Consider the following 14200-nt stretch of genomic DNA (forward strand, 5'->3'; position numbering starts at 1 on the left):
ACAGTAATCATGAGGAATAGCTTTTTGGTTTTTATGGGTGTAGTCGTGTCTCCTGTATAGAACTGCAAAGCTGCTCCCACCGTGCACCCTGGGAAAGATTGCACAGCTGTGTGGTAATAAAAACTTCAATTTTGTTGGTAAAGCATATACAGAAATTGTTTTCTTCATGATAGGGAAGCTGGCCTGGATGCACTAATTCACCTGTTTCTGAAATGATTCCTACCCTGTTTATTCTACAAACCAGATATGCAGGTGTTTTAGAACATGGAGGTCTTCCACCTCCTCAATATTCCAGCATGAAATATAGAGGCCTCCATAACCATGTTCTGTTAAAGCATTGGAACAAGAGTAAATGTCAGTAGAGTCAAGGTCCCATATTTACTCTAAGTTAAATTCACTTGATAATGCTCAGGAAGTTGGAAAACTAGACTGTATTTGGAATAACTCTTCTACTAATTTCTAGTTGCCCAGGAAAATAAGATAGTTTGTAGAAAATAGGTGTTCAGCTTAACTGTAGAATAGAAGACAGATGTTCCTAAATCTTTTTACAATAAAATTAAAGATGCATATATACATGCAGTTCAGTGTGTTCAAGAGCCCGGTGTCAACTCTTCAGCAATCCATGCAAAGCAAGGTGTCTTGACAGTGGTGGTTGTTTCCTCTACATGCTCTGTGCTCTTGCACATAAAAAAATTGTCTTGGACTTAAATAAATAATGAGGGAGCATCAGGCACTACTGTTTAGGTGCTACATGAGTTATCATGCTGGCCTCCAGCTTTCACTCTAGAAGGGTGTGAGTTTCCTTGAAGTCCTGAATTACATCTGCCAGCCCCGCGTGGATGTCTTGGATGTGTCTCAGATGGCACCAGATGCCTGGGCATGGGCAACTGCGCTTTGCCCAATGTGTTTATGTAAACAACTTTTGAACCAGAAAATTGGAAATCTTTAGCTGAAAATACATTTTTGAAAAAACTCTGGCCAGATAAGTTTCTGGTTAGTAATTTGCTTCATCTCTTCTTCAACTTTTTCTCAATCTGGGGTGGGGAGGACAACTTTTAAATTTTGCATGTGCTGTGGAAGCAGAAAAGTGCATCCTGTGGCATATGGTCAGGAGATTAGAAGGGAAGTCAGCTTATTTCTGACATGAATAATATATCTTCAAGACCAGTTTTTTTTATTTTCTTCTTTAGAAATCCACTGTTGTGCATGTACAGTTATCAATAAATGCATTAATTCATGTGTTACCAAATAGTGACTGATGCATGATTAGATTGGTCAGGCCCCATTTTGCAGGAGTTAGTGTGTGGCGAGAAAAGAACGCCGACTGGAGGCTGCTCTTGCCATTTATTTACTTGCTGCATAAGTTAATAAATGATAGGCTTGGAGTAATACTACATATAGAACCTATTGAAGTTTTGACTTATTTTTTTCAGACAGACTTTTCTTTTAGTGTTGACTAGCAGCCCAGTTTGGTCCTCACAGAGCCATGCACTCTTGTAATGTGGAAGAGAGTCCCTGCCCCAAAAGAGTTTCATTGGGTTAAAATCTGTTGGCTGAGTTTCATTATAGTAGTATGACAATGAAATTGAATTGCAGTAATATTGCAGCAGATTATCTAAAACCTCTGCTTGTTTTGAATTGTTTGTTTGTTTGTTTGTTTTTTAATGGAGTTAATGAAATTTTGGATATGATTAGCTCATCGCAAAGGTGAAAGGTGAAATCTTGAGGAAAATGTTGATTCTTCAGCTTCTCTTTTAACAAATATTAGCTACTCAGAGATATCTTCAAAGATTTGCATTAAAATGCCCATTTATACATAGTTGTCTGGACTTTTGGGGGGCAGGATTTTCAGAATTATAATTGTATTTTCAGTCTTCTCAGGCTGTTTTCTTTCATCGGGTTACCTGGGATATTAACAATATAAATTTTCTGGTTTGGTTTTTTTTTCTTTTAATACTTCAGATCTATTCTAGTCGAGAACTTGAAGAAACGTTGAACAAAATCAGGGAAATTCTCTCAGATGACAAACATGATTGGGATCAACGAACTAATGCGGTAAACTTTTTATCTGGTTTCAAGTTTGGGTGGGTGTATGGGTGCTTCATAAAGCACAGGCAGCTAGATATCTTAATATGTTTTTTCTTAAAGTAATTACATTCCAGATAACTGAAGGAATTTTCATTTTCATTTTTAAACCTGGAATTTCTGTTTACCAAAGAAGTTTGAGCAAGTGTTTTAAAAAGGCCAAAATACATTTTTGCTGACATCTAAGTGGAAGCTTTTCTAAAAGCCATAGTGTATGTTTCAGTTGGCATTTACACCAAATTCCATATTCTTCAGGTAAACTGCTAGCATTAGTACTCTTACGTGTGGCTATGATAAGTTTCACTTGCAGGATTAAAATGTTTGTGTGTATGTAGCGTTTTTATTTTTTTATCAGGTTTTTGGCATCTTAGTGTTTGGAAACAGGTATGTGAACAGAATTATGTATTTGTATATTTGTAGACCGGGATCTGAGGCTTTTTAGCTCTAGAATTTGAGTAATAGATTTTTTTTTTTTACAGTGTTTTAAATTACTGCCATATATTTCAAAATGATTCTTTGCTTTAAAGACATACCTATGTACGTTTTTGCAATAAAGATGTTACTTTTTTTTTATTTGAAATGCATATTGGTAGTGTCCTAAACTAAATGCCTTAAATTTTTTAGCTGAAGAAAGTTCGATCATTGCTTGTTGCTGGAGCTGCACAGTATGATGGATTTTTCCAGCATTTACGGTTGTTAGATGGTGCGTTCAAGCTGTCGGCCAAGGATCTCAGATCCCAGGTGGTTAGAGAAGCATGCATTACTGTAGCGTAAGTATAGTTTAAGTGCATTTGTGTACATTGCTAGATTTTAGTATGAATTTGACTTAAAGATGCTTTATCAGTGTTGCAGGAAAGATTATCTTGTTGGACTGCTGTACACTATGACTGATAAACAGTCAAGTCAGCATCTGAAGCCGTAGAGAAAAAGAAAAATTTAAAGGAATCTGTTCTTTTAGGCAGTACACATAGTTGATAATCCTGTAACAGATTGTATGTGGAGAACAAGTTACCACCATTACACTGAGTGCTTAGTGCGAGTTAATACAAACTGCTGTAAGTACTACTGTGATAATGGGGGCTAGTCTTAAGAGCACTTACACTTGGGTGATTGGAACAGGACTTTACTGTGACTACTTGTAATAACAAAGTGAGCTGCCCTGTAGTGGTTTGAACATTGTACATTTTGGTTAGGTAATGCCTTTTATCTCCATGATAATTTTAGAACCTGTTGCTAAACAGAAATAAGATCTTCACTCTTATCATGCTAGGGACTCTCATTAAATTCAGGGGCGGAGAGGAAAAGCCTTATTTTTTACACCAGGGCAGTCTTTCCCACTTCCATGTTTTCCACAGCTTTTTTTCCTCTGGAAAGGCATTAATGTAACCACTGATTTTCAGTGGCCATCTGGAACAGATACGCCCCAGAGTTCACCCTTGCTATTCTGGTCTTCTGATTGAACAGACCATGGGGACCTGTTGAAGCGTACAACTGTCCGTGCCAGGGAAGTCGAGGCTTTCAGAAAATGCGGATCTTTTCTAACATGAAGTCAGAAGTAGTGTAAAAATACTGTGTGAATGTCCTCATCCCAGCCTAAAAGCCTGGAGTTTTTCTTGATCCCTGAAACTTAGATATATTTAATGTCATTTGCTGCTGACGGCAAATTCTTTTTTTTTATAATCCCTATGCACAGGAGAAGCGTTTGTCACCACTGGACAGTTAAATTATTGTGTGTGTTTTATGTGCTCATATATTTGTTAAAATTGAAACCATAACTTTAAATAAACAGGGGAGTCATATTTTATGGTTGGCTAATTATGATAAATTCAGTAGTTTTGCCTGCATTCAAAAGGAAAAAAAAAATCAAACCGTAATTTCCATAAGACTTTAGATTTTTTGCTCTCAAAGTGGGTTAAAAAGCAGGAATAACGTGATATTTTATGTGGATATGAGAATTTTACCCTTTCAAATTCTGGTATTTGTTTTTCATTATGAAATAAAGTTATTAAGTGTTCGGCCTCTTAATGTGTCTACTAACTAACAAAAATGTTCAACAAATCCTGCATTTCTAATGAGGCAAGGAAATAATGAAATTAAGAAATTATGTTGTTTGGAAAGTTAAATCTTTAAAAAGCACAGTGAATTTTGTTATTTTAAGACTAAGAAATTAATGTTTGTTAACAAGTTTTATTTCTTTTTCCTAAATAGCCATCTTTCAACTGTTCTGGGAAACAAGTTTGATCATGGCGCTGAAGCTATTGTGCCTACTCTTTTTAATCTGGTTCCCAACAGCGCCAAAGTGATGGCAACTTCTGGGTGTGCAGCCATTAGATTCATTATTCGGGTAGGTGTTCTCTCACTTTGCTTGCTAGTATTCAGGTAGTGGCTTTTAGCAGAGATGATAATAATTCTGAAATACAGGATTATAAATCATTATATAATGGAGAAGTAACTTTTCTCACAGGTGGACAAATATTATTAATCAGTTGGCAGCGTTAACATAGTGAAGATGTAGGAATAGGTATGAAAATCAAGTCTGGTTTTGGTATTTTTTTGGTAATGTCTTAATTGTAAAAAGGCAAGTGTATTCCAAAGGGTAACTGCTTTTAACTGCCTTTTTCAAAGAGACAAAGTCAAGCTAGTAGTTAAGGAGCTAGTAAGATTTTTTTTTTTTTTTAAAAAAAGCAAAACTTTTTTTTTTTTTTTTACAAAAAGAATATCTATTAAAAAAAGTTGAAATCACAGAGTTAATGATAAAATGTTGAAATGGCTGGACATACGTGGATCAGTTCAGAAAGCATAAGTTATTGGAAGAAAAGCCCAACAGAGATTTTAATCCTTGGGTTTAAGAACTATATGCTATAGTTTTAAGGATTCAGCTTAGAAAGAAGAGGGGAATACTGTATACGAGCTGTTTTTTGTAGTCTGTTCCTTAAGCATCTGCTACTGACTGGTGTCTGAGGCAAAATATTTAGCTAGATCTTTGGGACTTGCAGTGATATTTTTGTGATTCAAATAAAAGTGGGAGGTTGCCTGTAGTTTCTACATTAAAAAGCTGCAGTGTTCTTAATGCTAGGCACTTACTGCTATTCACTATGATCTCATCCGTGGTTTTAATTTTGTAAGTTGTTGGAAACCTAAGTGGTTTAATCACTCACACCTTTTATTGCCATCCTCAGTGTGTTTTTGAATCTGTACTTGTTCTGTCTACCCAGGCCTCTGAGAATGTGCTCAGAAGCTTCTGCATTACTTTTGCATCAGCACTTGGGCTAAGATCCACTGGCTTTTTTCCCCCAGACTCTTAACAATGTACTGTGAGATGGCTAATGGCACAGAGTTGAGAGTGGAGGAAGGAATACACCTTACACAGGATGATTAAAGTTGTAAAAGAATACCATTTGCAGTAGTATTAGATGAGCTCAGGCATATAAGAAACTAACCCTGTCTTGCTGTTTACAGGAGCCAAATCAAGCACCAGAAAAGCAGCATGAAGTTGCACCGATTATATTAGATTGGCTTTATGGGTTCGGTTCAGTTGGAGACAAGCCTATACACTAGCTATAGCTGCCCTGATTTTGTTTAAACTACTATTATTCTTAGCTGTAATTTAACATACTAGATTGGAGACATAGAAGCGAGAAAATCTTATCCATACTGTTGAAATACCCTACCAATAAATGGCATATGCATGGTGTTGTGACAGAAAATTCATGTTTCAGTGGAAAAAGAAAGAAGTATCAAACAAAGTGCACTGGGCTTCTGTCCTTTGGACTAAGTGAGAGTTGGTCAGGGAGTGTGTGATCATTTGAGTATTTAGAGCCCAAGCCATTACAGCTTTTGGAATCAGAGTTTTGCTCAAAAACTCCTACCAGAATCCACTGAGAGCCTTGTCAGACCCTGGTCCTTTAGTATATAATTGCTGTGAGACTGAGTCTATGAAAAGAGAGGGAGGCTGTGTTACACCAGTGATCTTGAAGAGCTCCGTCTCATCTTTGTGCCTTTATTGGATTTCATATTTCTTCTCCAGATAGTTCTTGTACTTGTAGTTCTCTTTCATGAATCTTAGTAAATCAGGAAACCAATTTAAAAAAAAATAAACGGGAGTGTGTGTCATGATGAGATGGCATGGGTGGCAAAAAATCTTTTCGAAGCAGAGGGAGGTGAGATTAGGTTGAGCAACTGAGCTGCAAGTTAGGTTGGGAAGAAGCATGTATCATGACAGCTTCAAAGGGGTAACAGATGAAATGTGTGGTCTTAAAGCTGAATGGAAGCAAGCCTGAGGCTTTGATTCCTTTGCAAAACACTTTCTAGAAATTACAATGTCAATAGCTCCAAAGACTTGGAACATACACATTTCTCCGTCTGTAAAAACGTTTTATTCTTTCCCCTGATATTGCTTATTGTTCCCTTTCTGGCAGTCATGTGCCACTTCTCAATTTGAAAACTATGCAAAACGCAAACAACCCCCCGTATATCAGTACGAACAAGTGCAACTGTTAAGGTTCTTTCAGATTTTTGGATTAATTCCCTCCTAATTCTGAAGTTGGCAGTGCTGTGAGAGCTGATAATGATCTCTCTGCTTTTTTGGTGATTTGTGTGTTTATATCCTGCAACAATAACCTAAGGAGGAAGTATGATACGTGAGATACTATTGTTCAGTACTGTACTTTTTAAGCGTTTTTTTTATAGGCTACAGTTTCATACTCTATTGGGGACTGTTTTAGGAGACATGCATTTAATCAAGAAAGGAATAAAGAAGCGAACTGAAAATGGATTCGTTGAACCATGTTACTTCTACTTGGAATTAAAATGTTAATACTTTGTTTTTACAATTAATTAAGATAAGCTGAAGTAAGGCTGCTTTAATTCTGAATTAAAGTATTGCATTTGGATTTAATGTAGTTTATTGTACTCACTTTAAATGGTAGTTCAAGGGTTTTCTTTTCCCATGAGTTTGTTTGGTGTTTCCATATAGATTATATACATAAGCTTGCTTATATTGCATGTCATGCTTTTATTATTTTATTGACATATTTTGCACTAAGAGAAGTTTGGTCTTTGTAGCACTAATGGTACTGATTGATCCCTAAAGAATGCCTGTAGTTTCTGATTGATTAGTTTGCTTTTTGTTCCATAACTCTGATTTTTAAGACTGCTATGTCTATTGTTTTTTTTTTTTTTCTGCGGCAAAACTAAAATAACATCAGCTTACAACTCTTTTGAGGAGACACTTACATTGAAGCCTTCATACATGACTTCTGAGAGCTAAATATGGCACATCATGATGTGATTGTTGATGGCACTGGAAGTGCTTTTTGCTTGACCTTTTTTTAAAAAAAATAGGTTTAAGAAATTGGCTTGCTAGCAGCAGTCTTATTTAATAGTATTCAGCACTTAGTTTCAGTAAGCATTTTAGATGATTGCAACTTTTATTATGTTGCTAATTCTGTTTGCATTAATTAGTACAGTACAAATTCAGGAATGCTTTTGTCATTAACTGCTTTGTCTTTTTTTTTTTTTCCCCTCTTCAGCATACCCATGTGCCACGACTCATACCTTTAATAACAAGCAACTGTACCTCAAAATCAGTTGCAGTTAGAAGGTGAGTACATTATAAACAGTAAATTATTAAAGCTGTTGCTTTTTAAAATACCATCATTGTATGTTGAAAATAAACAGAATGGAAGATTTAGAGCCGTTAACGACACAAAACTGCATTATCCAGTAAATTACAATAATTAATTACAGTGAAGTTACATTGGATGACGTTGAGGAATGGTACTTTCTGCCGTATTGGGGGACATACATTTTATCCTTCTGCAGACTTTATTCTAATTTAAAATGTTCCTAACACTTGTTGAGAAAGTACCTTCAGATTTAAAACCAGAAGGAAAAAAACAAAAGCAAGCTGTAGTTGAATCTGTGTTGCTCAGTCTAATGAGGCTAAAGAGTGCAGGTATTGAGAGGCATTGGGAGAGTGAAACCAATACGTGTGTCTGCGAAGAACCAGACGGAGCCTGTTAGTTACTGTTAGGGCCAGACTTGACAGGCGTAGTGAGGTTAGCTCTTGTTGAAGCATTACAGCGTACTGCGTGCGGTGGGTGCCTGTGCCTCGCTCTCCCAATGCTAGGAGAATTTTGTAACTTTTGTGCAACGCCATTTGAATGCGTGGAGCTAGACTGTTTGATACTGTGCCCAAAATAGTCAACTGACCACACTGGAGACTGTGGGATCGAGACAGCGGTTGCTACCTTAGGTAGGACCTGGTGGATCAATGTGTTGTCATGTTTAATAATTGAAGTGCATCTTCAGCACATTGCTTTTTCCAAGAACATGATACTTGAACACTTGGGTTGGCTCTTGACAAAATTAATTGGTTTCTGACAGAGTGTCATTTTCTGCACAGAGTCTCACGAAAGCGGCTCACCCTGTTTCTGGACCCACGCTAGCCCTGAAAGCCATATAGCTATGTGTATGCAAGAAATAGCTTGAGCATCTAAACTATTTGCTCTGAATCTAAGCTGTCTTTGCATCCAAAGCAAGTATTGTCTCAACCCAGGTTGTGCTGACCTGTCATAACTTCTGGTTTGACAGCAAAACAGTTTACAGGGCTTCAGTGCCTCGGCTTTGCTGAGGAACATTAGACTGTAGGTGGCTTTGGTACTGCAGTTCACAATCCAGTGAGCATAAATGAATGTGGCCAAAATTGTATTGCTTTCATACTGATTTCATTCCTTTGGAAAGACAAAGAAAAACTAGATCAGTTATAATAGTGAAAAGCCTTTCAGGGTTTCTTGTCATGTCTTGTAGATGTCCAAAGGATTTGGGTAGAATAGAAATGAAATCTGCCCCTCCAGAACAGGTCAAAGATGCAATATAACCAGAAAAAGTAAAAGTTCCAGACAGCAGTCCATCCACTACCTTTTTGAAGATTTGTTATCTACACCTTCCTAATCCATATTGCTTTGATTTGTTCACCAGGATCTAGCTTCAGACATGTTTTAAAGTATGCCTTTTGCTAATGGCTGTCTGCTAAATTGTCAAGAATTCTTAATTAATAATGAGTTAGGTTACATAACTTAGTTTGTACAGTGCCAGCAAATCCTTAGGAGTGCTTTATATATGCGGAGCCCTGTAATAATGGTCTCGTGTTTTACTTCATGCTATATACTCAGTAATGACAGAAGAAAGGATGGGAATAGTATTTGGGACACAAGTACACTGCCATAGAAACATTATGTTGTGACTTAATAGCTGAATTTTTAAAATAGGTTCTTTTAATATTAAGATTTTATCGTTTGTACAGTTTTTAAACTTTGATTTTTTTTTTTGTCTGTTATTTTGGAGCTAATGCAATTAACATAGCATATCTGTACTAACATGACAGACGGTCAGTTGAACCACATCTATTTTTTTGAAGTTTAGGATTAGTTAGCCCACGTGTTTGCTTTCTGTGCGGAATATTTTAACTCTGCAATAAGCTGACCAATGTCCATATTTGACAGATAAATGTACTTTCTTTTATGTATGTTTCCCTCAGGGGGAAAGAATAAAGTTACTTTTTATTCCACAAGTACATTAGAGAAATGAGTATTAATTATTCCTTTTTGTTCTGTCTTTTTAGGCGCTCCTTTGAATTTTTAGACCTGTTGTTACAAGAGTGGCAAACGCATTCGTTGGAAAGGTATGGGCCAGTATACTTTTTTCCCAGGAATAAACTGCTAATGAATTTTAAGACAGAAATCTTTTCATTGAATCCTTTAATTGGATTATATTATTGAGTGTTGGCCAGCCTTTTTAGCATACGCAACCATTGTAGCACAGCGAGTCATGTGGCTCGCTCAAATGCCAGGGAGAAAGAGCGCTGTATTTTCAGCCTTGACTTCGTATTGCCGCCTCTCCTTACCCTATGCCTCTTCTCCTATATCATGTGTGGGCAATACGTACCATGCTTTCTCAGAGTTTCACTTGCATCATGTATCCTGTGCAGCAAATATGCACAGGTGAGCATCTGTCTTTTCTCCTGAAAGGAGGAAATTTATGTGCTCACCATAAAAGAGGAAAAATGGGATTAGGCTGGAGGACTTTTTCTGGTAATGATTAAGAGCACACTGTAGCTTCTCTGGGTAGATAGGAAAATAGTATGTGTCAGCTCTGCAGAATCTATGCTATAAGCACAGAGTAAGAGCAACGGGACTACAGGGCCTCCAGAGAAGGCTCTGAGGAGCTCATCCAGCTTTGTAGTCATCTTTCAACCCCTCAGGGTGTTCCTGAGAAAGGGAGCACTGGGGAGATAATTGGATTTATGTCGGAGTGTGTTTGTGCATATTTAAAAACAAAACAAAACACAAACAGAACAATCCCCTCCTTCCCCTCCCCCCCCCAAAAAAAAAACCCAAATGTGTCTTGAATTAGAACGCCTGATGAGCGTTTTGCTGTTCTTTGAGCATGAATTGAAGTTTAGAACTCATACGCTAAAACCTTTCAGAGGTGAATTTCTAGGAAAGCAAACTTACTAATCTTAACTTTTTCATTTTTCCTACTATTAATATAGTAGGAGAAATAGTTATTCCATTTCAGGGAAGTAGATGTCTTAAGGTATTTTAAAATTTAAAATAACTTAAGTGTAATAGGTGGATGTCTGTCTGAAAATTCTTTTAGATTGAAGGAGGAAGCTTACCTAAACCTTTACAGATGGTGCAATTATGTCATCAGTGTGCTAAGTGTTTGTTTACTTCATATCTTAGAAAGAACTACTATCTCAGTGGTTTTTTACTTAGGGAAATCTTAATTGAAGTGTAAAACTTTACTGCTTAAAATAAGATTTGGAGTAGCAAAATACCATGAAGCATTTCTGTCTTCTAGGCATGCAGCTGTCTTGGTTGAAACAATCAAGAAGGGCATTCATGATGCTGATGCAGAAGCAAGAGTGGAGGCAAGAAAGTGAGTTTTGACTACATTTTGCTCTGAAAAATCGTATGTTTTACATGAGCAATAGGAGGCTCTAATTGGTGGTCAGTGGCTAACTATGGCTGAAGAAGAGAGGACACAAGTTAGGTTGAAAATTGGTATTTCTGTTCTCGAAATCCTGAATGAGTATCTAGTTTCTTTTGTAAAAGACATTCTGAAAGTTGAGGCAATTTATACTGTCGTGCATCATTTGAGGATTCTACTGAAACGGGAGTTGTAAAGATTGATATTGCTGCATAATTCTTTTTCCCCCAGCACTTTGAATAGTGAGTACAGAAAAGAATTTCTCATTTCCCCACAGAATTGGTAAGTGAATGTGAGAATTTTAGAGGATAGGCTAAGTTTTTGAAAAGACTAAGTCAAGGTAGCTGGTTTCTTTTATGATTTGATTAACAGTATTGTATGCATTACACATTTTCAGTCTAGTTCCTTTCTCTCCCATCCCTGGTTTGTTCTGTAATCTTTACTTCCTGACTCCACAATTTGAAAAATATACAGAGCAATTACATGTGGTTATTCCTTATTTTGCAGGGCTTATCTGGGTCTTAGAAATCACTTTCCTAGTGAAGCTGAGACTCTGTACAATTCTCTTGAGCCGCCCTATCAAAGAAGCCTCCAGACCTACTTGAAGAATTCTGGCAGTATAGCATCTCTCCCTCAGTCAGACAGGTCATCTTCCAGCTCACAGGAAAGCCTCAAGTAAGGACCACTTAGCTGTTTCTGAGCCTAAAGAAAAAGAAAACCTGTTTCTCAAAAACAAATGAGCTGGACTTCTGTGGTGTACAAAAATGCTGCAATTGTGTTTTGTCACTTTTAGTTTTTTTTTAATAAAAAGTCTGTCGTTGTGTTTTGCTATATGACAGTATTACCTGAGCAAGGTGAAAAATAAGGGCAGTCACTAACTAGATTTTAGCAGGCTGTTCTTACTCATAATTTCATTCGTTAGGCAGCTTCTGTTACGCCAAAATATCTTCAACATTCACATCTTGATGTCCAGCATTTGGGTGCAATGAATAAGTATAGAAAGAAATAATGGTGTTACTCCTTTTTTATGCCTTTTCACTGGGAAGTATGAGAAAGAAACATTGACAGTGAGATTCATTCAGATCGGAGATTGTTTTTTCCCCATCTTTGTAGTATTGAATATGTATTAGCAGTATTTTGTAGCTATGCTAATTACTAGAGGGTGGTGTATTAACAGTCTTGAACTGGATAGACGAAAGTTTGCTTAGGTACCAATAGCAAAAGAAATCTATTGGGGTTTGAGTAGAAATGTAAAATAGTAGCAGTAGTATGTGTGATTTTTTTTTTTTTTTTTTTTTCTTTCCTTTAGATTCTAGAAAGCTTCCTCAAAGTACTTAAACCTGTTAAGATTTCAATTCAGATGCTTCATTTCCAAAGCCAGAGAACTTATCTGCTCACCTCAGACTTAAAAGCAAAGACTGCTTCCAGCATATTGGAAGTTTTTTCCTCTTTTTTTTTTTGACTGTTCCCTTAATACCAGAGGCTTTCTGTGTTCTATGTCAAATCTTATTTTCCTATGATACTTGTAATTATAAAAACATTTTTAAAATAATTGTCTGTAGTGTAAGCTATTGCTAACACTTCATTTTCCACAAAAAAGTTTATTCAAATATTAATTACTCTTGTTTAAATTAATCTGTATTCCCTTTCTGAAAATCAAAGTGCTAGTACTAAATGTTAAAAACTAAATGACAGAGAAATTAGAATCTCAAAATACTCTTCCTGTATTGCAACATATTGTAAGTACTACAGTACAGAAAGGGTGGAGTAAAATAAGAGATGAACAGAAGATATAGTGATATTGGAAATTAATTTTTAATTGATTTTTCCACTAATTTTGTGTTTAGATACATGTTGTTTTCCCTGCTTGTTTTTCAAGCTCTGCCTGGGCCTCCTTGACTGATCGCAGCAAAATGCCTCCAAACACTAGTTAGTAATATCAGAAAAGCAGGTATTATTTATAATAAGCTGTAAATGCGTGATCTTCTGTGAAGAACTAGGTAACAGTGCTGACCTCTATATTGTCATTGAGCACCAGAGCTAATAACTCACATAATATTGTGCATTTATATATCTCTTTTCTCTCTGCTTTCTGGTTTAAAATTGGAGAGGGATTATTTTTGCTAAATCTGAGACTGTAGACTTGGGCTGTAATTTGACTATTGATAAAACAGTCAGCTATTTCAGCAAATGCAAACCTTCCCAGTCAGATAAATATGTAGATGGGTAGATATGAATCAATGAATAAAGTATTATGCTTTCTTCTATTATTCTTTTGCTTTTCCGTAGTCCCTTTGACTGCATTTTACCTTCTGAACCAGTCGGAAGGGCTCACAGTTAAACTTGAGTAGACAGAAAGATTTTGCTTCAGCAACTACTCCTATTTGAAGTAAGAGTAAAGGGAAATGGAGAGAAAACATAAAGGAAAAGTTTACTTGGGATTTTTTTTCCTTTTTATGAATTGTGGGAGCCTCTAACATTGAAACAGGGGAAACTCAGTCTAGCTGCTTGGAAGTTCCAGCTTTTTCCTTTTTAATTTGTAACTCATTTCTTGGGAGAGAGAGGACTGGAGGAGGCTTTTGAATTGTGCACCCTTTTTCCTTGTTACTGCAGACACCACTTCACATTATTTCCTTAATAAATCAAGCAACTCCTGCAACTTTTGTTTGACAGCTGATTTAGAAGATCAGCCCTGTGGTTAAAAGCTTGGACTGACAACCTTAAATGTTTCTGTGACCAAGTCTGGAATGTCTGAACTTTGTTAGCAAAGTGTGCCTATTGGTAACCAAAGGATTTATGCTTTGTGATGAAGATGTAATTTTATAAAACACAAAAGATAAGATGATTGTGTTTTCCTTATCATTCTGTATTTAATGTGTTTATCTAAAATATGCTGAGAAAGTTGAAGGGTAGTAAAGAACAGAAGATTTTTTTTTTTTTTTTTTTTTTTTTCCCCTCTCTCTGTTGCCTTTTGGATCTGATGCATGAGACTTACTGTCTGGGTTTGACTACTTTTTTTTTTTTTTTTTTTTTCTTCCAGTCGGCCCCTATCTTCTAAATGGTCTGCAGCCAGTCCAGCAAGCCTTGCAGGCAGAGGTAAGGTGATTGCTATATAGTGCAG

The 14200-nt window shown here is 36.5% G+C and overlaps 1 protein-coding gene across 2 annotated transcripts in view; it reads left to right on the top strand.

Annotated features, from left to right (window-relative positions):
- The window catches only part of CLASP2 (cytoplasmic linker associated protein 2), a 149426-nt gene that overhangs the window by 79528 nt on the left and 55698 nt on the right, over positions 1 to 14200 (top strand). For both annotated transcript variants that reach the window (XM_082499122.1, XM_082499121.1), the window contains exons 10-17: positions 1963 to 2055; positions 2710 to 2855; positions 4294 to 4429; positions 7617 to 7687; positions 9710 to 9769; positions 10951 to 11028; positions 11587 to 11754; positions 14120 to 14175. In XM_082499122.1, the coding sequence (XP_082355248.1) occupies positions 1963 to 2055; positions 2710 to 2855; positions 4294 to 4429; positions 7617 to 7687; positions 9710 to 9769; positions 10951 to 11028; positions 11587 to 11754; positions 14120 to 14175 (808 nt within the window). The remainder of the gene's footprint in view (positions 1 to 1962; positions 2056 to 2709; positions 2856 to 4293; positions 4430 to 7616; positions 7688 to 9709; positions 9770 to 10950; positions 11029 to 11586; positions 11755 to 14119; positions 14176 to 14200) is intronic.

The sequence above is a fragment of the Vanellus vanellus genome, assembly GCF_965231255.1.
Source record: "Vanellus vanellus genome assembly, chromosome: 2".
Classification (NCBI taxonomy): Eukaryota; Metazoa; Chordata; class Aves; order Charadriiformes; family Charadriidae; genus Vanellus; species Vanellus vanellus.